At 43.9% G+C, this 27,318-nt stretch overlaps 1 protein-coding gene across 4 annotated transcripts in view; it reads right to left on the reverse strand.

Annotated features, from left to right (window-relative positions):
• Positions 1–27,318, reverse strand: part of LOC122556264 (nipped-B-like protein) — a 547,720-nt gene that overhangs the window by 116,111 nt on the left and 404,291 nt on the right. For all 4 annotated transcript variants that reach the window (XM_043702901.2, XM_043702895.2, XM_043702914.2 and 1 more), the window contains 3 exons: positions 24,336–24,444; positions 19,707–19,843; positions 4,017–4,157 (listed from right to left, as the gene is read on the reverse strand). In XM_043702901.2, the coding sequence (XP_043558836.2) occupies positions 4,017–4,157; positions 19,707–19,843; positions 24,336–24,444 (387 nt within the window). The remainder of the gene's footprint in view (positions 1–4,016; positions 4,158–19,706; positions 19,844–24,335; positions 24,445–27,318) is intronic.

The following is a 27,318-nucleotide window of genomic DNA, read 5'->3' on the forward strand; positions in this document are numbered from 1 at the left end:
CGGAGGAAGAGATGGGGAGTGGTGCCGGTGTAATTACGGAAGATCAACTGCTCTACGTAGCCAACAACCGCCAAGGACCCAGGGAATGATTCCAGACTCGAGTGACTGCCTGTGGAGTTTGCACATTCGCTCCTTGTCTGTGGGGGTTTTCTTCAGGTGCTCCGGTTTCCTCCCGCAATCCAAAGATGTGCAGGTTAGGTGAATTGGCCATGCTAAATTGCCCATAGTCTTCAGGAATGTGTAGGTTAGGTGCATTAGTCAGGGGAAATATAGAGTAATAGGGTATGGGAATGAGTCTGTGTGCGTTACTCTTTAAGGGTCGGTGTGGACTTTTTGGGCCAAACGGCCTGTTTCCAAAGCGTAGGGATTCTATGAATCTATATTAACGACTTGGATCAGGGATAGATGGCTCGTGGCCAAATTTACAGATGACAAAAAAAAGGCGGGATGGTAAACTGCAATGAGGAAATAAGAACCTTACAAATGGATAGATAGGTTAGGAGAGCAGATCAAAAGGTGGTAGAGTTTAACATGGATAACTGCGAGCTCATTAATATTGGTTGGAAAAATGAGAAGGTGACATATTATCTAAATGGGGAGAAATTTTGGGATACTACAGTACAGGAGAGTGGGTGTCCTTGTTCATGAGCCATAGAAAACTAGCATAAAGAAAGCAAATAGAATGTTGGCTTTTATAGCTAAAGGAATAGAATATAAAGATAAGGAAATATTGTTACAACTATATAAGGCAATGGTGAGACTGCACCTGGAATATTGTATCAAAAGTGAGGACTGCAGATGCTGGAAACCAGAGTTTAGATCAGTGTGGTGTTGGAAAAGCACAGCAGGTCAGGCAGCATTCAAGGAGCAGGAAAATTCATGTTTCGGGCAAAAGCCCTTCCACAATTTTGGTTCCTTATTTGAGGAAAGGTGTAGTGGCATTGGAAGCAGTTCAGAGAAGGTTCACTAGATTGATCCCAGAGATGAGGAGTTTGTCGTATGAAGAGAGATTGAACAATTTGGGCCTATATTCTCTGGAATTTATAAGAATGAGAGGAGATCAAATTGAGATATTCAAGATGATAAAAAGTATGGATAAGATTGACATGGAGCAGATGCTTCCGCTAGTGGGGCATTCTGGGATGCGAGATCATACTCTTAGGATAAGGGGTAGCAAATTTAAAGCAGAGTTGAGGAAAAACTACTTCGCCCAAAGGATTGTGAATCTATGGAATTCACTAACCCCAAGTACAGTGGATGATGGGACAGTGAGTAAGTTTGAGGAGTTAGACAGATTTTTAATTGGTAAGAGGTTGAAGGGTTATGGACAGAAGGCAGGAAAATAGGCCTGAGGAACATAATCTGCCATGATCAAATGGTGGAGCGGACTCAGTGGGCGGAATGGCCTAATTCTGCATCTATATCTTATGAGCCTTACATCTGTGTTGAGTAAGTTGTTAGAGGAGTTCTGAGGAACAGAATTTACATGTACTTGGAAAAGCAAAGACTGATTAGGGATAGTCAACATGGCTTCTCAACATGCGTGGGAAATTATCTCTCCCAAACTTAATTGAGTTTCTTCACGATGTGACAAAGATAGAAGAAGCCAGAATGGTGGATGTTGTATAGACAGGCTTCAGCAAGGCATTCCATAAGGTTCTGCATGGTAGGCTAGTTGGCAAGGTTAGATCAAATAAAATACAGGGGGAGCTAGCCAGTTGGATACAAAATTGGCTTGATGGTAGGAGACAGAGGATAAAGTGAGGACTGGTAGGAGACAGAGGGTGGTTTTTCAGACTGGAGGCCTGTGACCAGTAGTGTGCCACAAGAATCGGTGTTGGGTCCATTGCTTTTCATCATTTATATAAATGATTTGGATATGAATATAGGATGTATCGTTACTAAGTTTGCAGATGACAGCAAAATTGCTGGTGTAACGGACAGGGAGAAAGGTTATCTCAGAGTACAACGGGACTATGATCAGATGGATTGATGGGCTGAGGATTGGCAGATGGAGTTTAACTTAGAGAAATGTGAGGTGTTTTATTTTGGCAAGGCAAACCAGGGCAGAACTTACACATTTAAAGGTAGGATCCTGGGGAATGTTGCCAAACAAAGAGATTTTGGGTGCAGGTTCATAGTCTTTGAAGGGGTTGGAGGCCTTGAGCTATAGGGAGAGCCTAAATAGGCTTGGGACTATTTTCCCTGTAGTGTCAAAGCTGAGGGGTGACTATATGGAGGTCTATAAAGTCATAAGAGGCATGGATATGGTGACTAGTCAAGTTCTGTTGCGCAGGGTAGGGGAGTTCAGAACTAGTTTAAGGGGATGGGGGTGAGCTATAAAAGGGACCTGAGGGACAACATTTTCACACACAGGGTGGTGTGTGTATGGAATAAGCTGCCAAAGGAAGTGGGGGATGTTGGTATAATTACAACATTTAAAAGGCATCTGGATTGGTATATGAATAGGAAGGGTTTACAGGGATATGGCCCAAATGCTGGCAAGTGGGACCAGATTAATGTCGGATATTTGGTTGGCATTAACGAATTGGACCGAAGAGTTTGTTTCCATCCTATGTAACTATGACTCTATAGCTAAGAAGAGGAATTTCTTAATCCAGATGGTGGTGAATCTGTGGAATTCATTGCCACAGAAGGTTATGAAGGCAAAGTCATTGAATGTATTTAAGATGGAGATAGATAGGCTCTTGATTTACTAAGGGGATCAAGAGTCACAGGAGAAGAGAAGAGAACGAAGTTGTGAAACATGATCCAATGGCAGAGGAGATTCAATAGGCTGAACGACCTACTTCTGCTCTTAGATCATACGGGTATAATGTCCAAATCTGGTTAGCACACTTTCAAAAGGAAGAAGTGACTTGAGTCAGGGAATTTAGTCATGTGGATACAATGGAAAACTTGGGATATTCTCCACAGAGGAAAAGATTCATAAGACATGCTTAAACACTATGAGGGAGGAAGAAACTGTTCACATTGGCATGATAGCCAACAACCAAATGTACAAATTTAAAGAAAGAACTAAGTTAAAAATGAGAAAATAAAACCTAAATACTGCAGATGTTGGAAGTCTGAAACAAAAACAAAATGGAGAAGAATCGACAGATGTGGCAACATCTGTGGAGAGAAAGAGAGTTAACTTTTTGAGTCTGATATGACTCTGCATCAGCTAAACGAGAATTGTTTTTTCGAGAAAGCAGGTGATTAGGACCTGGAATATATTGTCTGAAATGATGTTGGAGGCAAGTTCAAGCAGGGTTTTCAAAAAGCAGGACCTGCATTTTGAAAGAAAATATTTGAAAAGTTAAGGGCAAGGAGTAGGATGAACTATATTGCTTTTGCAAAGAGACAACAGACTCAGTGGGTCAAAAGGTCTCCAGTGCTATAACCACTCCATGATCTGTTGATACAGAAAATCATGAATACCAGTCAGTCAATCTGTAAAGTCTGTTCAGACTTTCAATTAGATTCTGATTATTCATTCACACAATGTAGGCACTGTTGCCATGACCAGCATTTATTGTTACCCATAATTGCCCAGAGGGCAGTTAAATATCAAAGGCATTACTGTGGGTCTGGTGTCACATGTAGGCCAGGCAAAGTAAGAATGGCAGATTTCCTTCCTTAAAGGACATTAGCAAAATAGATAGACTTTCCAAAACAATGTTCATCTTAAGACTTTTAATTCCAGATTTTTACTGAATTCAAAGGGTCACTGGACTTGAAAGGCCAACGTCATTTTCTCTCCACAAATGCCACCAGATTGTTGAGTTTCTCCAGCAATCTGATTTTGTTTCCCCAGAACATTACCTGGGTCACTGAATTAATAGTGACTAGGCCATCACCTCCCCCACAGATCTGTGCCCCTCTTACATGTGTGACTATGAACATTCATGGCTGGTCACAAGTAAAACATGTTCATTATTCTGAAAAATATAACTAAGATATCTCATTTGAACTTCAGACCTTAGTGCTGTAATCATGCATTAGATTCTTACTGTCATTCCATGCTTAAGGATAAGCTTCATGAGATCCTCCTCGATTGTGGCCAAGAAGGTCTCACTTGGATGCTCCATCAACGGAACGACCAATTCCAAAATCTTTGCCACATTGCAGATGACAAGGAAGTCGCTTTGTGTCTGGAAATGGGTAAATATAATAGACAAAGTCATGAATGTTATAAGCAAGACCATTTGGCTTATAGCTTTTATGATGGCTCTCAAAGCAGTATATCCAGTCTAACGGCATCTGAATTCTTGGATTGGTATATAAAGCAGAAATAGATTACTCAGCCAAAACAGCCTGTCGGAGCTCATCCTTTTAAGAGATTGGCAACAAACGTCATAGGAATTTTTTGGATGTAATGGGAATCAAGAATGGAGTTGCATTCATCCAGGGGAAATGCAGAGCATTCCAAAACACTCCTGATTTTTGCCTAGTAAACATCGTACAGGCTTTGGGGAGTCAGAACCTGAGTTACTTGTCATTGAATTCCCAGCCCCTTACCTATTCCAACAGCCACAGTATTTATATATTTGGTCTGTCCAGTTTCCGGTCAAGGTAACACCCCAGGATGTTAAAAGTGGGAATTCAGTGATGATAATGCTACTGAATGTTATTTGCTACTTTCTAAGCTCAAGCCTGAATAGTGTCCAGGTCTTGTAGCATTTGGAAATGGACATGTATGAGACATTGGTAAGGCCACATTTGGAGTACTGCATACAATTCTGGTTGCCATGCAATAGCAAGGATGTAATTAAATTGGAAAAGGGGCGAAAAAGATTTTGAGAATGTTATCAAATCTGGAAGGTTTGAGTTCTGAGGAAGTTGAACTGAACATAGAACGGTACAGCACAGTACAGGCCCTTCGGCCTATGATGTTGTGCCAAGCATTTATCTTAATCTAAGATCAACCTAACCTACACCCCTCAATTTACTACCACCCATATGCTTGTCCAGCAGTTGCTTAAATGTCCCTAATGTTTCTGACTCTACCATCACCGTTGGAAGTGCATTCCATGCACGCATCACTCTCTGCGTAAAGAACCTACCTCTGACATCTGGCCTATACCTTCCTCCAATCACCTTAAAATTATGCCCCCTCACAATAGCCATTTCTGCCTGGGGGTAGCGGCGGGGGGGGGGGGGGTCCATGGCTATCTGCTCTATCTATGCCTCTCATTACCTTGTACACCTCTAAGAAGTCACCTCTCTGCCTCCTCCTCTCCAGTGCGAAACGCCCAAGCCCACTCGACCTCTCTTCATAAGACAAGCTCTCCAATCCAGGCAGCATTTTGGTAAATCTCCTCTGCACTCTCTCTAAAGTATCGAGATCCTTCCCCTAATGAGGCGACTAGAACTGGATACAATACAGTATTCCAAATGTGGTCTAATCAGGATTTTATAGAGCTGCAGCAAAACCTCGTGGCTCTTAAACTCAATCCCCCCCGTTAATGAGAGTCAAAATACCATACGCCTTTTTAAAACCCTATCAACTTGAGTGGCAACTTTGAGAGATCTATGTATGTGGACCCTAAGATCACACTGTTCCTCCACACTGCCAAGAATCCTGTCTTTAACCCTGTATTCAGCATTCAAATTTGACCTTCCAAAATGAATCACTTTGAACAACATCATTTTCAAATTAAATGGAAACTTCTACTCTACAGTGGTCATATTCCCTAAATGTTCTTTTATAACAAGGTTATTAATTGGCCCTTTCTGGTTTGCATAATGCCACATTCAAAGTAATCTGTGTCCTTGTTGATTCCTCAATGTATTACTTTGAAAATGATCTTTAACACATTTAGGGGGAGGTGATGGCCCTAGTGGTATAATCACTAAACGATTAATCCAGAAATTCAGCTGATGTTGTGACAACCTGGCAGGTGGTGGAATTTGAATTCAATAATAATCTGGAATTAAGAATCCACTGATGACTGTGGAACTATTGTTGATTTTTAGAAAAACCCATTTGGTTCAGAAACCCACTACCACTCGCTGTCATCTTTCGGTCAGCCAGTTGTGTATCCAGAAAGCCAATTTCCCTGTATCCCATACCTCCTAACTTTCTGAATCAGCCTACCGTGGAGAACCTTATCAAATGCCGTACTGAAATCCAAATGCACCATATCCACTGCTCGACCGTCAACAACCTGTCTCGTCACATCCTCAAAGAACTGAATAAGGCTTGTGAGGCATGACCTACTCCTCACAAAGCCATGTTGATTATCTTTAATCAAAACTGAAAATGTGTTGCTGGAAAAGCGCAGGTCAGGCAGCATCCAGGGAGCAGGAGAATCGACGTCGATTCTCCTGTTCCCTGGATGCTGCCTGACCTGCTGCGCTTTTCCAGCAACACATTTTCAGCTCTGATCTCCAGCATCTGCAGTCCTCACTTTCTCCTACCTTTAATCAAAGGGAACCTCAATTATCCGAACGAGATGGGAGGGCACTATTTCGTTCAGATAATCAATTATTTGGTTAATTGATTAACTGCCTTTCCTCCTGGGCTCAGAGTTTTTAAAGTCTGCTCTCCATTCAGGAGACCGCAGAAGCATGCGAGACCCTGCCCTCATCCAACATTCTCCCCCCTCCCCCCCACATTGCCCCCTGCCCCCACCAAACCCGTCCGACACTGCCTTCCCGTGTGCCCCCTCGTCGGGGCAGCCGGACTGTACAGCAACAACAAGACTGCTGCTACAGCTGCCTTTGTGGGGTAAGTCCCCAAATAGTGCATGAGCGCACACACTTCTTGACAGATTCCATGTTTACCCTGTACAGGACAATGTTGGTCAGATTATCTGGGGGGGGGTGTTAGGGTACACCCCTCTGTAGAACTCCAGGGAAAGTGTGGGGGGGGGGGGAGAAAGAGAGAGAGAGAGAGAGAGAGAGAGAGAGAGAGAGAAAGAAAAAGAAGAGAGAAAGAAAGAGCGCGTGCAAAAGGTCAGTCATTTGGAGATGGTGCCTGTTTAATCACTGTAAACAAGAGACGCAATCACTGTTGGAAGCACGTCTTTGATGCAATGTTTCTATCTGGACCTCAAGATCTCCTTCGGATAATCGGTATTCAGATAACCGAGGTTTCTCTGTAGTCATAAATCCTTTCTCTCAGGATCCTTTCCAGTACCTTGCTTAGCACAGATGTTAAGACTGACTGGTCTGTAATTCCCAGGCATTTCCCTTTTTTGAACAAAGGAGCAACATTCACCTCCCTCCAATCATCTGGTACGACTCCCGCAGAGAATGAGGATGTAAAGATCATTGCCAGAGGCGCAGCAATCTCATTCCTCACTTCCTGTAGTTACCTTGGATATATCTGGCCTAGACCTGGAGACTTATCTATCTTGATGTTTCCCAGAATTGTCAGCACATCCACTTTCTTAATATCAATCTGTTCAAGCCTATTAACCGGTGTTCTCATGATCAACCAGATCCCCCTCTCTAGTGAATACGGAGGCAAAAAAAAACTCATTTAGAGCCTCCCCTACCTCTTCAGACTCCAGGTACAAGTTCCCTCCACTATCCCTGATCAGTCTTACCCTCTGTCTGATCAATCTCTTATTCCTCACATCAGTGTAGAACACCTTTGAGTTTTCCCTAATGCTCCTCGCCAAGGTTTTTACAAGACTCCTCTTAGTTCTCCTCAGTCCATTTTTGGGTTCTTTCCTAGCTAACCTGTAATCCTCTAAAGCTGTGACAGATCCTTGCTTCCTCAACCTTGAGTAAGCATCCTTCTTCCTCTTGCTGTGAAGCTTCGCTGGTCATCTAAGGCTATTTCACATCATTCCTTGCCTGCCTCTGTGGGACAAAGTTATCCAACACTCGCAACAGGTGCTCCTTAAACAGCCTCCACATTTCTTTCGTGCATTTCCCGAAGAACGACTGTTCCCAATTTATACTCCACAGCTCCTGTCTAATAGCAGTATAAGTTCCCTCCCCGATTAAATACCTTCCCATACTGTCTGCTTCTATCCGCCTCCATGGCTATGGAAAAGGTGAGGCAGTTGTGGTCACTGGGTTGAGTGAAATAGGGGTTGATAGGAAGGGTGAGGGCAGTAACAATTTAAAAATACTATATACGAATACACGAAGTATTAGAAATAAGTTTGAGGCTCTTTTGGAAATTGGCAGCTACAATATTGTGGGGATAACTGAGACGTGGCTTCCAGTGGACAGAGCCTGGGAAATGAATATTCAAGGCTATACGTGCTATCGTAAGGACAGACTGATGGGCAGAGGGGGTGGGGTGGCCCTTTTGGTAAAGGATGATATTCAGTCCCTTGCGCGGGGGACCTAGAATCAGGGGATGCAGAGTCAGTGTGGATAGAGCTGAGAAATACTAAGGGTAAAAAGACCCTCTTGGGAGTCATCTACAGGCTCCCAAACAGTAGTATGGATGTAGGGTGTAAGTTGAATAAGGAACTGAAATTGGCCTGTCACAAAGATGTTACTACAGTTGTTATGGGGGATTTCAACATGCAGGTAGACTGGGAGAATCAGGATGGTTTTGGACCTCAAGAAAGAGACTTTGTGGCGTGCCTCCGAGATGGATTCTTAGAACAGCTGGTGCTGGAGCCGACCAGGGAGAAGGAAATTCTGGATCTGATTGTGTAACGAACCAGAATTGATCAGGGACCTCAAAGTGAAGGAGCCATTAGTAGGTAGTGACCATAATACAATAAGCTTCAATCTGCAATTTGAAAGGGAGAGGGTACAATCGGTAGTGACAATATTTCAGTTGAATAAAGGGAACTATGGAGCTATGAGGGAGGAGCTGGCCAAAGTTCAATGGTGCAATACCTTAGCAGGGATGACAGTGGAGGAACAATGGCAGATATTTCTGTGTATAATGCAGAAGTTGCAGGATCAGTTCATTCCAAAAAGGAAGAAAGATCCTATGAGGAGGCAGGGGTGGCCGTGGCTGACGAGGGAAGTTAAGAAACATATAAACTCAAAAGAGAAAAAGTATAACATAGCAAAGATGAGGGGAAAACAGAGGACTGGGAAGCTTTTAAAGAACAACAGAGGATTACTAAGAAGGAAATACGCAGAGAAAAAAATGAGGTACGAAGGTAAACTGGCCAATAATATAAAGGAGGATAGTAAAAGCTTTTTTAGGTATGTGAAAGGCAAAAAAATGGTTAAGACTAAAATTGGGCCCTTGAAGACAGAAACAGGGGAATATATTATGGGGAACAAAGAAATGGCAGAAGAGTTGAATTGGTACTTCAGATCTGTGTTCACTGGGGAAGACACAAGCAATCTCCCTGAGGTAAGTGGCTGAAGGACCTGAACTGAATGGAATTTATATTTGCCAGGAATTGGTGTTGGAGAGGCTGTTAGGTCTGAAGGTTGATAAGTCTCCGGGGCCTGATGGTCTACATCCCAGGGTACTAATGGAGGTGGCTCGGGAAATCATGGATGCATCTGTGATTATTTTCCAAAGTTCGATAGATTCAGGATCAGTTCCTGCAGATTGGAGGGTGGCTAATGTTGTACCACTTTTTTAGAAAGGAGCAAGAGAGAAAGCAGGAAATTATAGACCACTTAGTCTGACCTCAGTGGTGGGAAAGATGCTGGAGTCAATTATAAAGGATAAAATTACGACACATCTGGATAGTAGTAACAGGATAGGTCAGAGTCAGCATGGATTTATGAAGGGGAAATCATGCTTGACTAATCTTCTGGAATTTTTGAGGATGTAACTCTGAAGATGGATAAGGGAGATCCAGTGGATGTAGTGTACCTGGACTTTCAGAAAGCTTTGATAAAGTCCCACATAGGAGGTTAGTGAGCAAAATTAGGGCGCATGGTATTGGGGGCAAAGTACTGACTTGGATTGAAAATTGGTTGGCTGACAGGAAACAAAGAGTAGTGATAAACGGCTCCCTTTCGGAATGGCTGGCGGTGACTAGTGGGGTACCACAGGGATCAGTGCTGGGACCGCAGCTTTTTACAATATATATATTAATGACATAGAAGATGGTATTAATAGTAACATTAGCAAATTTGCTGATGATACAAAGCTGGGTGGCAGGGTGAAATGTGAGGAGAATGTCAGGAGATTACAGGGTGACCTGGACAGGTTAGGTGAGTGGACAGATGCATGGCAGACGCAGTTTAATGTGGATAAATGTATGGTTATCCACTTTGGTGGCAAGAACAGGAAGGCAGATTACTACCTAAATGGAGTCAAGTTAGGTAAAGGGGCAGTACAGAGAGATCTGGGTGTTCTTGTACACCAGTCAATGAAGGCAAGCATGCAGGTACAGCAGGTAGTGAAGAAAGCTAATAGCATGCTGGCCTTCATAACAAGAGGGATTGAGTATAGAAGCAAAGAGGTTCTTCTGCAGCTGTACAGGGCCCTGGTGAGACCACACCTGGAGTACTGTGTGCAGGTTTGGTCTCCAAATTGGAGGAAAGACATTCTGGCTATTGAGGGAGTGCAGCGTAGGCTCACGAGGTAAATTCCTGGAATGGCGGGACTATCTTATGTTGAAAGATTGGAGCGACTGGGCTTGTATGCCCTTGAGTTTAGAAGACTGAGAGGGGATCTGATTGAGACGTATAAGATTATTAAAGGATTGGACACACTGAAGGCAGGAAGCATGTTTCCGCTGATGGGTGAGTCCCGAACCAGAGGACACAGCTTAAAAATACGGGGTAGACCATTTAGGACAGAGATGAGGAGAAACGTCTTCACCCAGAGAGTGGTGGCTGTGTGGAATGCTCTGCCCCAGAAGGCTGTGGAGGGCCCAGTCTCTGGATTCGTTTAAGAAAGAGTTGGATAGAGCTCTCAAGGATAGTGGAATCAAGGGTTATGGAGATAAGGCAGGAACAGTATACTGATAGAGGATGATCAGCCATGATCATAATGAATGGTGGTGCAGGCATGAAGGGCAGAATGGCCTACTCCTGCACTTATTGTCTGTCACTGAAATGCTCTCCCAGCGAGAGATCTGAAACCTGGCCTGGCCCGTTGTCTCGCACCAAATCCAACATGGCCTCCCCGTAGTTGGCCTATCTATATACTGAGTCAGGAATCCTTCTGGACACACCTGACAAAATTGGCTCCATCCAGACCATCTGCACTAGGGTTTAAATCAATATTGGGGAATTTGAAGTCACCCATGACAATAACTCTGCACCTTTCCAAGATCTGCTGTCCAATCTGTTCTTCTCTCTGCTGCTATTTGGGGGGGATCTATAGAAAACACCCAATAAAGTGACTGCTCCTTTCCTGTTACTAACTTCCACCCATATTGACTTAGTATAGGCTGGAACTTTTTTTCCTTTGGAGCACAGGAGGCTGAAAGGTGACCTTATAAGAGGTTTATAATCATGGGAGGCATGGATAAGGTGAAGAACCAGGATCTTTTCCCAGGATAGAAAAGTTCAAAAACATTGGTTTAAGGTGAGAGGGGCAAGATTTAGAAGGGAACCAAAGTGCAACTTTTTCACACAGAAGACAACTATAGATATCAATAAATACTGGTCAGGACAGCAGTGCCTACATCGTGTGAATGAATAATCAGGTCTAATTGAACGTCTGCCAGACTGGACAGATTGACTGGTATTCATGATTTTCAGTATCAACAGATCATGGAGTAGTTATAGCACTGGAGACCTTTAGGCCCACTGAGTCTGTTGTCTCTTTGCAATAACAATATAGTTAATCCTACTCCCTGCCCTTATAGCTTTTCAAATATATGCCAGAGGAAGTGCTAGAAGCAGGTACAATTACATTTAGAAGACATTCTAACAGGTATGTGGATAGGAAAGGTTAAGAGGGATATGGGCCAAATGTTGGCAAATGTTGGAAAAGCTGGTCGACATAGTCAAGTTGGGCCAAAGAGCCTGTTTCCATGCTGCATGACTCGATGTCTCTCTACGTATCTACAATTGCTTCAGTATCATCACTGAATATTCTCACTTCTGACTCGTGAACTGGATGGACGCAGGAGCAGGAATAAATAGTAAGCAAGTGGTAGCAGACATTTAAAGATTTAATTCACAACTCTCAAAATACAATCTCCTGAGAAGGAAAGATTCTAAAAGGAAATAGTCTCAGAATAAATGCATTAGCTTAAGCCGGAGGGCACCAGTCTAATGTTAGAGGGGAACGAATAAAAGGGAACCTATGGGGCAACTTTTTTTTTTTAACACAGAAGGTGGTACGCAGATGGAATGAGCTGCCAGCAGAAGTGTTGAGGTGGGTACATTAATAACATTTAAAAGACATTGGACAAATACAAGGATTAGAAGGAAATGAGCCAAATCAAGGGAAATTGGTTAGCGTGGATGGACATTTTGGTCAGCATGGACCAATTTGGGCCAAAAGGGCTGTCTCTGTGCTGTAGGACTATATGACTGAGATGAGGAGAAATTTCTTCTCTCAAATGGTTGTCTCTTTGGAACTCCTTGCCACAGGGAGTTATGGAGGCAGATTCCTTTGTGTATATTTAAGGTAGAGACAGACAGATTCTCAATCAGTAGCGGAGAGGGCAGGAAGTAGGAAATGTCAGATCAGCTGTGATCCTACCCAATGGCACAGCAAGATTGGAGGGGCTAAATAGCTGACTCCTGTGCCTATTTCTTATGAATTTATGAAGCAGTTGAAGATGGTAGGCCCTAAGACAGTACCCTCAGGAACTTGAAATGTCCTACAGTTCATATGACTGACATCCAACAACCATAACCATTGTCCTTTGTGCCAAGTATGACTGCTGCGATGGGAGAGAATTGCCCCATTCCCTCCCCCAATTCCCAGCAACTCCAATTTTGTTTGGGCTCCTATTGCCACACTTTGTCAATGTGGCTTTGAGGTCTAGATTCTGGTAAAGTCCTAAAGGATTGTAAAACTGCCAATGTAACATTTTTATTAAGGGAGGGATGAAGACAAAAGGCAGGAAATGCATGACCAGTTAGCTTAACACAGATTTTGGGGAAAATGTCAGAGTCTATAATAAAGGATGTAATAACAGAGCATTTAGAAATATATAATTTTATCAAGCAGAGTAAACATTACTTCGTAACACGGAAATCAGGTCAAACAAAGTTACTAGAATTCTTTGAGGTGGTAACATGCACGATAGATAAAAAGGAAGCAGTTGATATATTATATTTGGGGTGTTTGATATGGTACCACAAATTAGGAAATTTAATAAGGTCAGAGCCAATCTGTTGGAAGGAATACATTAGCATGGATAGAGAATTGGCTAACTAATAGAAGTGAGGCATTTTCAGGATGGCAACCTGGAACTAATCATGTAACAGGAATCAGTGCTTAGACACAATTATTTATTATACATATTCATGACTAGGTTAAGCAAAGTGAATTCATTAGAGACACACTTGATGATAAATATAAGTGGGAAGGCAAGTGGTGAGGATGACAGTCTGCAGAGAAATATAGACAGGTTAATTAAGTGGGCAAAAAACTTGGCAAATGGGATATAGTGGGAGGAAATGAGAGGTTATGCACTTTGGCACGAAGAAGAGGAGTTGAATATTATTTAAATGGAGAAAGAATGCAGAAAGGTTCCGAACAAAGGCCTTTGGGAGTCCTCAACCATGAGCCACAGAATAACTCCTCAAAATTAGAAAAAAACCCTGCACCCTAACCAATGATTTATTTAGAACAGAGCAACATTTTAGAATAACGAACAATCTCCGAGATAAATTGCATTAAAAAGGAAGCAATGTCTAATTTATCACCCCTCTAACAGAATATTGCAGGATGAACATTACATTCAGCTGCCTGCAGCATTCGCTTAAATAAGACTATGAAACTATAAGGAGATAGGAGCAGATTTAGGCTAGTTGGCCCATCAGGTCTGCTCTGCCATTTGATCATGGTTAGTATGTTTCTTATTCCTATTCTCTTGTCTTCTCCTGGTAACAAAAGAACAAAGACACGGCACAGGAACAAGTTCTTCGGCCTTCCAAGGCTGCGCCAATCCAGATCCTCCATCTAAACCTGCCCCCCATTTGCTAAAGATCTGTATTCCTTTGCTCCCTGCCCATTCATGTGTCTGTCTAGATACATCTTAAATGACGCTATATCGTTCCAGTCTCTACCACCACCACTGGCAATATCTTCCAGGCCCTCACCACCCTCTGCGTAAAGAACTTTCCATGCATATCCCCCCAAAACCTATCCCCTCTCACTATGACCTCGTGACTCCTAGTGATTGAGTTGCGCACTCTGGGAAAAAGTTCCTTGCTATCCACTTTGTCTATACCCTTCATGATTTTGTAGACCTCGATCAGGTCCCCCCTCAACCTCAGTCTTTCTAATGAAAATAATCCTAATCTACTCAACCGCTCTTCATAGCTAGTGCCCCCCATACCAGGTAACAGCCTGGTGAACCTCGTCTGCACTCTCAAATGCATCCACATCCTTTTGAGTAATGTGGTGACCAGAACTGTACGCAGTATTCCAAATGTGGCCGAACCAAAGTCCTGTACAACTGTAACATGATTGCCAACTCTTGTACTTAATATCCCATCCTATGAAGGGAAGCATGCTGCATGCATTTTTGAATACTTTACTGACCTGCATTACCACCTTTAGGGAACAGTGGACCTGAGTACCCAGGTCTCTCTGTACTTCAACTTTTCCCATTTACTGCATAGTTCACTCTTGAAGTACATCTTCCAAAATGCATCACCTCTCCTTTGCCCGAATTAGAACATAGAACATAGAAGAATACAGCGCAGTACAGGCCCTTCGGCCCTCGATGTTGCGCCGATCCAAGCCCACCTAACCTACACTAGCCCACTATCCTCCATATGCCTATCCAATGCCCGCTTAAATGCCCATAGAGGGAGAGTCCACCACTGCTACTGGCAGGACATTCCATGAACTCACGACTCGCTGAGTAAAGAACCCACCCCTAACATCTGTCCTATACCTACCCCCCTTAATTTAAAGCTATGCCCCCTTGTAATAGCTGACTCCATACGTGGAAAAAGATTCTCACTGTCGACCCTATCTAAACCCCTAATCATCTTATACACCTCTATCAAGTCACCCCTAAACCTTCTTTTCTCCAATGAAAACAACCCCAAGTGCCTCAGCCTTGAACTCCATCTGCCATTTCTCTGCCCATCTCTCCAGTCTATCTATATTCTGCTGTATGCTCTGACAGTTCCCTTCACTATCTGCTACTCCACCAATCTTGGTGTCATCTGCAAATTTGCTAATCAGGCAACCAATACCTTCCTCCAAATCATTTACATATATCACAAACAACAGTGGTTCCAGACGGATTCCTTGGAACACCACTGGTCACAGGTTTCCATTTTGAGAAACTCTCTTCCACTACTACTCTGTCTCCGGTTGCCCAGTCAGTTCTCTATCCATGTAGCTAGAACACTCTGGATCCCATGTGACCTCACCTTCTCCATCAGCTACTATGGGGGACATTATCAACCACCTTACTAAAGTCCATGTATATGACATCTACATCCCTTCCCTCATTAATCAACTTTGTCATCTCCTCAAAGAATTCTACTAGATTGCTAAGACACGACCTTCCCCGCACAAAACCATGCTGCCCATTTCTGATAAGCCCATTTTCTTCCAAACGGAAATAGATCCTATCCCTCAGTACCTTCTCCAGCAGTTTCCCTATCACTGACTTCAGGCTTACCAGTCTATAATTACCTGGAGTATCCCTGTTACCCTTCTTAAACAAGGAGACAGCATTAGCTATTGTCCAGTCATCTGGGACCTCACCAGTGTTCAAGGAGCCTGCAAAGATATCTGTTAAAGCCCCAGCTATTTCCTCTCTCGCTTCCCTCAGTAACCTGGGTAGATCCCATCTGTATCTGGGGACTTGTCTACCTTAATGCCTTTTAGAATACCCAAAACTTCCTCCCTGCTTATGCTGACCTGCCCTCGAGTAATCAAACATCTATCCCTAACCTCAAAATCCATCATGTCCCTCTCCTCGGTGAATACTGATGCAAAGTATTCATTAAGAATCTTACCCATTTTCTCCGACTCTATGCATAACTCTGTCCTTGAGTGGGCCAACCCTTTCTCTAGTTACCCTCTTGCTCCTTATGTATGACAAAAAGGCTTTGGGATTTTCCTTAACCCTATTTGCTAAAAATATCTCATGACCCTTTTTAACCCTCTTAATTCCTAGATTCAGATTGGTCCTACATTCCTGATATTTTTCCAAAGCTTTGTCGGTCTTCAATAGCCTAGACCTTATGTACACATCCTTTTTCCTCTTAGCTGGTCTCAATTTCATCCATGGTTCCCCAACCTTGTCATTTTGATCCCTCATTTTCACAGGAATAACACCTCTCCTGAACTCTAATCAACCGCTCTTTAAAAGCTTATCGGATATGGATTTCCCTTTAAACAGCTGCTCACAATCTACATTCTCCAGCTCCTGCCTAATTTTGGTATAGTTGCCCTTTCCTCAATTTAGCGCTCTTCCTTTAGGACCACACTCAGCTTTGTCCATGAGTATTCTAAAACGCATGGAATTGTGATCACGATTCCCAAAGTAACCCCCTATGAAACATCAACCACCTGGCCGGGCTCATTTCCCAACAGCAGGTCCAGTATGGCCCCTTCCCGGGTTGGGCTATTAATATACCGCTCTAGAAAACCCTCTTGGATGTTCCTTACAAACCCCTGGATCCCTTTAATAATCAAGAAGCTATCTCTGTCTTAAACACACTCAAAGACTTGGCCTCCACAGCATTCTGCATAAATGACCAGCTGAAGAAATTCCTTACCTCAATTGTAAAGGACTGTCCCTTCTTTAGTTGTGCCCTCAGGTCCTCGTCTCTCCTACTGGTGGAAACAGCTTCCCCACATCCACTTTATCCTGCTCTCTAAGTATTCTGTAAATTTCTAAGAGAGTTCCCCAACCATTCTACATTTCATTGAGTACTGATCCAGAGACCTCAGCCAATCCTCCTATGACAAGCCCTTCATCCCCAGGATGATTTTTGTAAACCTACTCCAATGCCAACGCATTCTTCTCTAGACAGATTGCCTGGAATTGCTTACTATATTTCAAATGCAGTCTGACTATAACCTTATACAGCCTTAGCAGTATATTTCTGCTCTTGTACACTTGCCCTCTTTACATGAATGCTGACATTGCATTTACCTTCCTAACTGCCAAATGAACCTTCATATCTACCTCAAACCCACCGACTCCCACAGCTATCTGAACTACATCTCCTCCCACCACCTCCTCTAAATCTACTTCGAGATCCACCGACTCGCATAGATACCTGACTACGCCTCATCCCACCCCTGCTCCTCCAAATCCACTTCAAACCCACCGACTCTCTCAGCTACTTGGACTACACCTCCTCCCTCCTCGCCTCCAGTAAAAATGTTATCCCTTACTGCCAAGTCCTCCAGGGTATCTGCTCCCAGGAGGAGCAATTCAACCCCAGAACATCCCAGATGGCCTCCTTTCAAGGACTGCAAATTTCCCCTCCCACATGGTTTGCAGTGCCCTCCAGTGTATCTCCTCCACTTCCCTCACCTCTGCCCTTGAACCCCATCGCTCCGACCGTAACAAGGATAGAACCCTCACCCCACCCCATCCCGGTCCTCACCTTCTACACCACCAACATCCGGATACAACAGATCATCTTCCGCCATTTCCGCCACCTACAGTCAGACCCCACCACTAGAGATATATTTCCTTCCCCACCCCTATCAGCATTCTGCAGAGACCATTCCCTCCATGACTCCCTCGTTATGTCCATGCTCTCCTCCAACCCACCCTCCAGTCCTAGCACCTTCTCTTACCGCTGCAGGTGGTGCAAAATCTGTGCCCACACCCTCTCCCTCACCTCCAAGGCCCCAAAGGATCGTTCCACATCAGGCACAGATTTTCCTACACATCCAAACACCCCATCTACTGTGTTTGTTGCTCTTGATCTGGTCTCCTCCACATGGGGGAGACAGAACGCCAACACACGGACTGTTTCAAAGAACATCTCTGGGACACATGCACCAAACAAATGTCACTGCCCTGTGGCTGAACACTTCAACTCCCTCTCCCACTCTGCCAAGGGCATACAAATCCTGAGTCGCCTCCACCACCATATCCTAGCCACCCGATGCCTGGAGGAAGTACACCTCATCTTCCACCTTGAGACCCTCCAATCACACTGTATCAATGTTTATTTCACCAGATTCCTCATCTCCCTTCCCCCTACCCCACCTCATCCCAGATCCAAACCTCCAACTCAGCACTGCCCTCTTGAACTATCCTACCTGTCCATCTTCATTCCCACCTATCTGCTCCATCCATCATCATCCCCCCATCTCTGCATCTACCTTGCACTTTCCCGACTATCTGCCCCCCCCACCCCCAGGCCCACAACTCCCACCTATTTATCAGGCCATTTCTCCCAATCTGCAACTCCCCCACTAACTTCCTGATGAAGGGCTTATGCCTGAAACATTGATTCTGCTACTCCTAAGATGCTGCCTGACTGGCTACGCTTTTCTATTACTGCACTTTTCGGTGACAATGCTAAATTAACCTGCATATTAACCTTAAGAGAATCCTGAACTAGAACTCTCAAGTCACCTTGTGCTTCAGATTTCCTAAGTATTTCTGCAGAGATTGGAACAAGATCAGTCAGGTGGACCTTATAGGAGGAGTTCCCTGACTGGGGCTGTTACCCTGGTCCAAACAGGGAGTCCTGGCTGACAGATATAAACAGAAATTTTTCTTCAGAATCCTCACAGTGTGGAAACAGGTCATTCAACCCAACAAGTCCACACCAACTCTCTGAAGAGCATCCCACCCAGGCTCACCCCCACCTTATCTTTTCCCAAGGCTAATCCACATAACCTACATATCCCTGGAAACAAAGGGCAATTTAGCATGACCGATTCACCTAATACACATCTTTGAACTGTGGGAGGAAACCAATGCAGACACAGGAAGAACGTGCAAACTCCACAGACAGACATTCGGGCTGGAATTGAACCCGGGTCCCTGGCGCTAACCACTGAATCATTGTGCTGCCAAGTGCCAGGAGTTCTGTTCATTCTAGGAGCTGGCACTGAACTAGCTAGCTCAGTGTTTTGTACTATGCATGTGTAAATAAAGGTTGACTTGGGGACAGGATACCAGCCTTCATGGAGTTATTTCAGTTTGCAGAAAATAGTCTTCACCTCCATTCTTCAAACAAAAGTGCATAACCTCAATGTTCCACACTGTATTCAATCTGCCACTTCTTTGCTCACTCTCCTCGCCTGTCCAAGCCTCCTAATGTCCTCAATGCTACATTAATCTTTGTGACATGCCCAAACTTAGCAACAATGATCTCAGTCCTTGTCCAGATTGTTAATGTATAAGATAGATAGTCTCAACACTGACCCCTGTGGAACTCCATTATTCACCAACTACAATCCCAAAAAGGATTCCTCTTCCTTATAAGTTATAAATTATATTACAAATTACTGAAACAAGGCTACTGCTAAATTATAGGTCCAAAACCAAGTAGTGCATGTATCACAAAGGAATCTAAAGCACCGCAACCTTATGGGTGAATTTTGTACCAATAACAGTTATTTTGTACACACTCCTAAATGCATCAAATTAATAATTCTCTAGATTTATACAAAATGGTTAGGAACAGTTGAACACAAGGTTGTGAAATCCAAAAGCCATACTCACATTGCACTTTGTGGTAAGATACGGTTGAAGGGTCATTGCATGTTTTACCATGAGATGAGGCTGGATTTTGCTGAACAGGTATAATGTAATTAAACAAGCCACGAGACAATTGGTATTCATGCCTTTACTATCCGAATCTGTGGGGATACAATAAGAGTTAATACTGGAAATCAGAGCACCTTATGCCCACTAAGCTTATAATTTTGCTAGAGTCATCATTCAATCAAAATTATTTCAGCAGAAAGTTTGGTTGCAGAGTTTTGGTACCACTGTCTGGGAAACAGAATTTCTTTTGAAAAAGGTTAACTTTCCATTCATGAAATGTAAAACGACACAAAGGTATGAATCCCAGACTGAGTGGGAATTTGGGAGGGCATTGTAGAGGGAGCTATATGCTGTACCTGTCAGAAGCACAGAACTGTACAGTATGGAAACAGACCCTTCACTCTAACTTGTCCATACCGACCAGATATCCTAAATTAGTCTTGCTCCATTTGTCAGCATGCGGCCTACATTGCTCTAAACCATTTGTATTCATAAACCCATCTAGATGCCTTTTAAATACTGTAATTGTACCAGCCTCCACCACTTCCTATGGCAGCTCATTCCATACACGTACTATCTCGCTGTGTGAAAAAGTTGCCCCTTAGGTCTCTTTTAAATCTTTCCCTTTTAGTTTTGGACTCCCCCATCCTGGGGAAAAGGCCTTGGCTATTCACCCTATCCATGCCCCTTATGGTTTGATAGACCTCTAGAAGGTCACATGTCCTGGGAGTGTTTGATGAAGACAGTATAGAGCAAACTTTACTGTGCGCGCTACATTTGCCCTATAAGTGTTGCATGGGACATGTAGAGAAAGTTGTGTACAATGCTGTGTAGGATATGTGACAGGATATCCCATATCTTATACTGAATGGACAAATGCCAAGTAGTAGATATGGGAGAAGGATATCAGAGAGAATAGATCTGATTGAAATATGGGGGAGAAGTCACTGTGTTAAAAAGGATTGCTATGAAGAGAGGATGAGTAGATTAGGATTATTTTCATTAGAAAGACAGAGGTTGAGGGGGGACCTGATTGAGGTCTACAAAATCATGAGGGGTATAGACAGGGTGGCTAGCAAGAAGCTTTCTCCCAATTACGAGCTCAAGGTGAAGGGTGGAGTGGGGGGGGGGGGGGGGGGGGGGGGAGGTTAGGGGAGATATGCGTGGAAAGTTCTTTACACAGACAGAAGTGGTTGCCTGGAATGCGTCGTCAGCAGAGGTGAAAGAGACAGCCATAATAGCATCATTTAAAATTTACCTGGATAGATACATAGATGGGCAGGGAGCAGAGGGGTACAGATCCTTAGAAAATAGGTGACAGGTTTAGATAGAGGACCGGAATTGGCACAGGCTTGGTGGGCTGAATGGCCTGTTCCTGTGCTGTGACAAGGGAGATTGATTTGCGAGAAGGCAACCAAATCAAAAGGACCCTGATGTATTCTGGGAGGTTGATGAGGGATCTAGAAAAGGTGGATAATATGGTCAAGTGTCCTGTGAACAAGCAGTTTAGGACAAGAGTAGACATTTCAAAAGGTTGCGATATGGAAGTCAAGCCAGAGATATGTAACTAAGCCGGAGGCAAGGACTGATTAGGAATAGTCAGCGTAGCCTTGTGAATGGGAAATCGTGCCTCACAAACTTGATAAGAGTTTTTTTGATGATGGGACCAGCAAGATACATGAGGTCAGAGCATTACAAGTTGTCTATATGGACTTTAGCAAGACCTTTGACAAGGTCATACATGGATACTGGTTAATACAGTTAGATCACATGGGACACAGGGAGAACTTCCCAATTAGATACAAAATCAGCTTGACGGTAGGAGACAAAGGGTGGAGTTTTTCATAATGGAGGCCTGTGTCCAGCAGTTTTCCCAAAAGGCTCGATGTTGGGTCCACTGTTGTTTGTTATTTATACAAACAATTTGGATGAGAATATAGAAAGTCATAGAAAGGATTTACAAGGATGTTAGTGGGACTGGAGGATGAGAGTTATAAGGGAGGTTTGAATAGGCAGGGACTTTTTTTCCTCTTGTGTAGGAGGTTGAGGGGTAACCTTATGGAGGGTTATAAAATCATGAGGAACACAGATAAGGTGAATAGGAAAGGTCTTTTCCCTATGGTTGGACAGTTCAAAGCTAGAGGGCATTTTAAAATAAAAAAGTGGAGGTGCTGGTGCTGGACTGGGGTGGACAAAGTCAGAAGTCACACGATACCAGGTTTTAGTCCAACAGGTTTATTTCAAATTGCAAGAGCACTGCTCCTTTGTCCCTTCACCTGATGAAGGAGCAGCATTCCAAAAGCTTGTGATTTCAAATAAACCTGTTGGACTTTTTTTTAAAGTGAGGGAGAAAGATTTAAAAAGGATCTGAGGGACAACTTTATCCACACAGAGGGTGGTGTGTATGTGGAATGACCCGCCAGAGGAAGTGGTCTATTTGGATTGGTAAATGAACAGGAAAGGTTTAGAGGAATATGGGCCAAACTCAGGCAAATGGGACTAGTTTAGTTTGGTAAACCTGGTCAGCATGGATGAGTTGGATCAAACAGTCTGTTTTAGTGCTGTATAATTCTATGACAGTCGGAACAAAAAGAATGGAAATCCTTCCAGGAAACATTTATTTATTTATAAGGGAAGATTTGCAAATAAAGCAATAAGTATATGAGAATATTCATTGCTGTATTAACACTATAACTCTTACAGCCACGTACATCTCAAATTGAAACAACTTTCAATTAAAACTGTGCATTTCAACGTTAAGTACTGTACAGGCCATCAAATAACATCACCAAAACAACTGGCAAGTAAAAGGGCCAAAAATCAAGTCACCAGTCAGACACAAACACAACACAGTAAAGAAAATGTCAACACAGAGGGCTTTGGGATTCATAAACAAATATTGAATACTAAAGCAGGGATATTATAATGAACCATGATAAAGTTCAAGTTGGGCCATGACTAGGGTATTATTTGCAGTTCTGATCGCCACACTTTAGGAAGAGGGGACAATTTGGAATGATTCCAAGAATGAGAGACTCAAACTACGAAGGTAGTTTGGAGAAACAAGGATTGTTTTCTTTAAAGTAAAGGAAATAGACAGGAGATTTAATAGATGGCATTAGATTACGCAAGTTTTGATAAAGTAGAAAAAGTCTGATTAAGGTTCATAAATGTATTTGAAAATTTGCATTCAAAAGTGGAGAACTAGATGTAAAGCAGATTTTATTTGGTTTTCAATTCTATAAAGTTCTGAAGGTCATTTTGAACGAGTTGCCAAAAAGCATTTCCAAGGAATCATGTCACTTTAGATGACCAAATATCTAGCCATAGATAATAACGAGAGTGTTTGCTGATTTGAGGTTTCAAATCTCGAGAGTTAAGGGGAGAAGAGAGAAGGGAGTTTAGTCAGGTTCACTCCAAAAGAAGCCAAGTTCATTTGAACAGGAGCAGGTTGGTTCAAAGAGAAGATGTCTTTAACAGCAGAGGGTGGCATAGTGGCCCAGTGGTTAGCAGCACCAGGGATCTGGATTCGATTCCAGGTAACTGCGCAAACTCCACACAGACACTCTCCCAGTTTCCTGCCCAGGTCCAAAGGTGTGGAGGTTAGGTGGATTAGCCATGCAAAATATGGATTACAGGGATAATGTGGGGGAGTGAGTCTGGATGGGATGCTCTTCAGAAGATCGGTGTGGACCCAAAGGGCCAAATGGCCTGTTTCCACGCTGTAGAGATTCTATGATTCTACTACCAACAGTCCAAACAATCAGCACTGGCAGGAGGGGGAATGGAGAGAAGAGTTGTGAATTGCCAAAAATTAAGTCATAAACAGAAGGCTGTGAAAGTGTCAAACAGGAAAACATTCTACAAAGCTGCTGTAGTAAAGTTATGAATCACATTAAGCAAATTATTTGAGTAAGCAACTTGTTGAATGATCTCCATATGACATATTAATAAAGAAAATTGTATCACACGAATGCAAAAATTTATCAAAAACAACTACTTATAGCATGCAAGTAAAACAAAAGAGGTTTCGTGCAGTCACAGGGGTAACCTTTCAGTGAGGTTTGCATGTCAGAGATTGTTGTTAAGACAGAAGTGTTAAATCTTTATGACATCTGTAATGACTTCAAAAGGTCCTTGCAGAGAGTAATATCGTTTGGATTTTTCACTTATGTAACAAACTTGTACATGGTTTTTGTTTCAAGTACATTTGCAGCCCCTTGTTAATGTATTCAGTGACTGACCTCCACAGTAAACAGTAAGAACAAACAAAATTTATGGTAGATCAAGCATGGTCTCAACACAAAATATGACTTATTTAGTATTCGCCACCTAAGGGGTGGTCTTTGAGGAAACAATGATTGACTTCAACACTAAATTGGACAGGGACCTAAGGGAAATGAACTTTAAGCTCAGGGATATAGGCAGGGTGGGAGAAAAGGGGAATCGACTGGATTACTCTCCAAAGAGTTGGCATGAAACACAATGGGCCAAAATGGTTTCCATCGGTGCCTCAATACCTCTATGATAGAATATTTAACAGGACTGACAAGTTATATTCCCATTTCATTCCTTTCCATTTACCTGCAAGGGATTCTTCATATTTCAGAATGTGTTCCACCAGATTATCCACTATCTGCACACAGGCCTTCTTCACAGGCTTGTATGAAGCATCTTCCTCAGACTTCAACAACTGAAAGAACACACCAGAGTTCAGTTCAATAATTTGAAAAGATTTATCCTTATTTATATATAATTTGTGCTTCCTGACAGCTAACCAATCCTTTATTCCGATCATCATGATATGCTGTGTGTTTTTCTCTTGTGTAGTAACCTTTGATGTAGCACTTAATCAAGCTTTTAAAAATCCAAGTACACCACATTGGTGGGGTTTAACAATGGTATAGTGCTAATGTCAATGGACTAGTAATCGAGAAGCCAAGGCTAATGCTGCGGTAACATAATTAAAATTCAATTCCATGATTGGATTTGAACCGAAAAATCCCTGCTGTGCTTTAGACAAGGAAATCTGTCATCTTTATCTAGCCTGGACTATATGCAACTCCAGGTCTGCAGCAATGTGGCTAACTCTCAACTCTGAAATAGCTAGCAAAATGCATTCCAACTCCTGTACACAATGCTCTGATCTATGAAGGCAAGTGTGCCAAACATCTTGTTCATCACCCTGTCTCCATGTGATGGCACTTTCAAGTAACTATATTCCTGCAACCCTCGGGTCCCTCTGTTCAACAATACCCCCAGGAGCCTGCCATTAACTGTGCAAGTTCTGCTTTTTTTTAATTTGTAGAAACTATTTTTTATATTACTAGATTGCTTTACCATGAAAGTTGTTTTCCCTCCTTTTATTAAGAGCCATATTTTGACAGCTATTATCTGACGCCCTACCAGTAATGTCTAAACATACAAATCAGGAACAAAAAGAGGCCAGTCAGTCCCTTCAGCCTGCTCCAACATTGAGACATAAGATAATCAGAAAGTTAGATAGGGTGTACAGTGAGAGCTTTTTTACTTGGATGATGATGGCTAGCACAAAAGGGACACAGCTTTCAATTGAGGAGTGATAGATATAGGACAGATGTGAGAGGTAGTTTCTTTACTCAGAGAGCAGTAGGGGCGTGGAACGGCCTACCTGCAACAGTAGTAGGCTCATTAACTTCAAGATCATTTAAATAGCCACTGGATAAACATATGGATGAAAATGGAATTGTGTAGGATAGACAGGCTTCAGATTGGTTCCACAGGTCGATGCAACATCGAGGGCCAAAGGGCATGTACTGTGCTATAATGTTCTATGTTCTAAGTGGGGACTCTGCAAAAGAACTTGGACAGGCTAGGAAAGTGTCAAGTACGATATGGGAAAGTGTGAGGTTATGCTTTGGAAGGACAAAAAGAGACGTAGACTATTTTCTCAATGGGGAAAGACTTCAGAAATCTAAACCACAAAGAGACTCTAGATTTTCAGTTAAACAATCTTGAAGGTTGGCATTTATTTTAAGAGGACAAGAATAGAAGAGCAGGGATAAATTGTGCAAGGCTCTGGTGAAACTGTATTCAGAATACTGAGCGCAGATTTGGCCCCAATTCGAAGTAAAGATGTGCTGGCATTGGAGGGAGTCCAGAGGAGACTTACAAAAATAATCCCAGGGATGAAGGCTTTGTCACATGAGGAGCTGTTGAGGACTCTGAGTCTGTACTCAATGAAGTTAAGGGGGTTTGGGGGAGGGGGGGGGGAAAATTTATTGAAACTGACAGAATACGGGGAAGCCTGGAGGTGATGCTTCCACTGGTAGGAGGGACTAGGACCTGAGGGCACAGCCTCAGAATGAAGGGAGGATGCTTTCGAACGGGGAGGAGGACGAGGACAATGAGGACGAGGCTTTCGAACGGGGAGGAGGACGAGGACGAGGGTTTAGAACGGGGAGGACGACGAGGACGAGGACGGGGAGGAGGCCGAGGGTTTAGAATGGGGAGGAGGACGAGGACGAGGCCGAGGGTTTAGACCGGGGAGGAGGACGAGGCCGAGGGTTTAGACCGGGGAGGAGGACGAGGCCGAGGGTTTAGACCGGGGAGGAGGACGAGGCCGAGGGTTTAGACCGGGGAGGAGGACGAGGCCGAGGGTTTAGACCGGGGAGGAGGACGAGGCCGAGGGTTTAGACCGGGGAGGAGGACGAGGCCGAGGGTTTAGACCGGGGAGGAGGACGAGGCCGAGGGTTTAGACCGGGGAGGAGGACGAGGCCGAGGGTTTAGACCGGGGAGGAGGACGAGGCCGAGGGTTTAGACCGGGGAGGAGGACGAGGCCGAGGGTTTAGACCGGGGAGGAGGACGAGGCCGAGGGTTTAGACCGGGGAGGAGGACGAGGCCGAGGGTTTAGACCGGGGAGGAGGACGAGGCCGAGGGTTTAGACCGGGGAGGAGGACGAGGCCGAGGGTTTAGACCGGGGAGGAGGACGAGGCCGAGGGTTTAGACCGGGGAGGAGGACGAGGCCGAGGGTTTAGAACGGGGAGGAGGACGAGGCCGAGGGTTTAGACCGGGGAGGAGGACGAGGCCGAGGGTTTAGAACGGGGAGGAGGACGAGGCCGAGGGTTTAGAACGGGGAGGAGGACGAGGTCGAGGGTTTAGAACGGGGAGGAGGACGAGGCCGAGGGTTTAGAACGGGGAGGAGGACGAGGCCGAGGGTTTAGAACGGGGAGGAGGACGAGGCCGAGGGTTTAGAACGGGGAGGACGAAGACGACGGTTTAGAACGGGGAGGAGGAAGAGGCCGAGGGTTTAGAACGGCGAGGAGGACGAGGCCGAGGGTTTAGAACGGGGAGGAGGATGAGGCCGAGGGTTTAGAACGGGGAGGACGAGGACGACGGTTTAGAACGGGGAGGACGAGGACGACGGTTTAGAACAGGGAGGACGAGGACGACGGTTTAGAACAGGGAGGACGAGGCCGAGGGTTTAGAACGGGGAGGAGGATGAGGCCGAGGGTTTAGAACGGGGAGGACGAGGACGACGGTTTAGAACGGGGAGGACGAGGACGACGGTTTAGAACGGGGAGGAGGA

The sequence above is a fragment of the Chiloscyllium plagiosum genome, unplaced genomic scaffold (assembly GCF_037043375.1).
Source record: "Chiloscyllium plagiosum isolate Xiang-an unplaced genomic scaffold, Cpla_swu_hap1 HiC_scaffold_2, whole genome shotgun sequence".
Taxonomy (NCBI): domain Eukaryota; kingdom Metazoa; phylum Chordata; class Chondrichthyes; order Orectolobiformes; family Hemiscylliidae; genus Chiloscyllium; species Chiloscyllium plagiosum.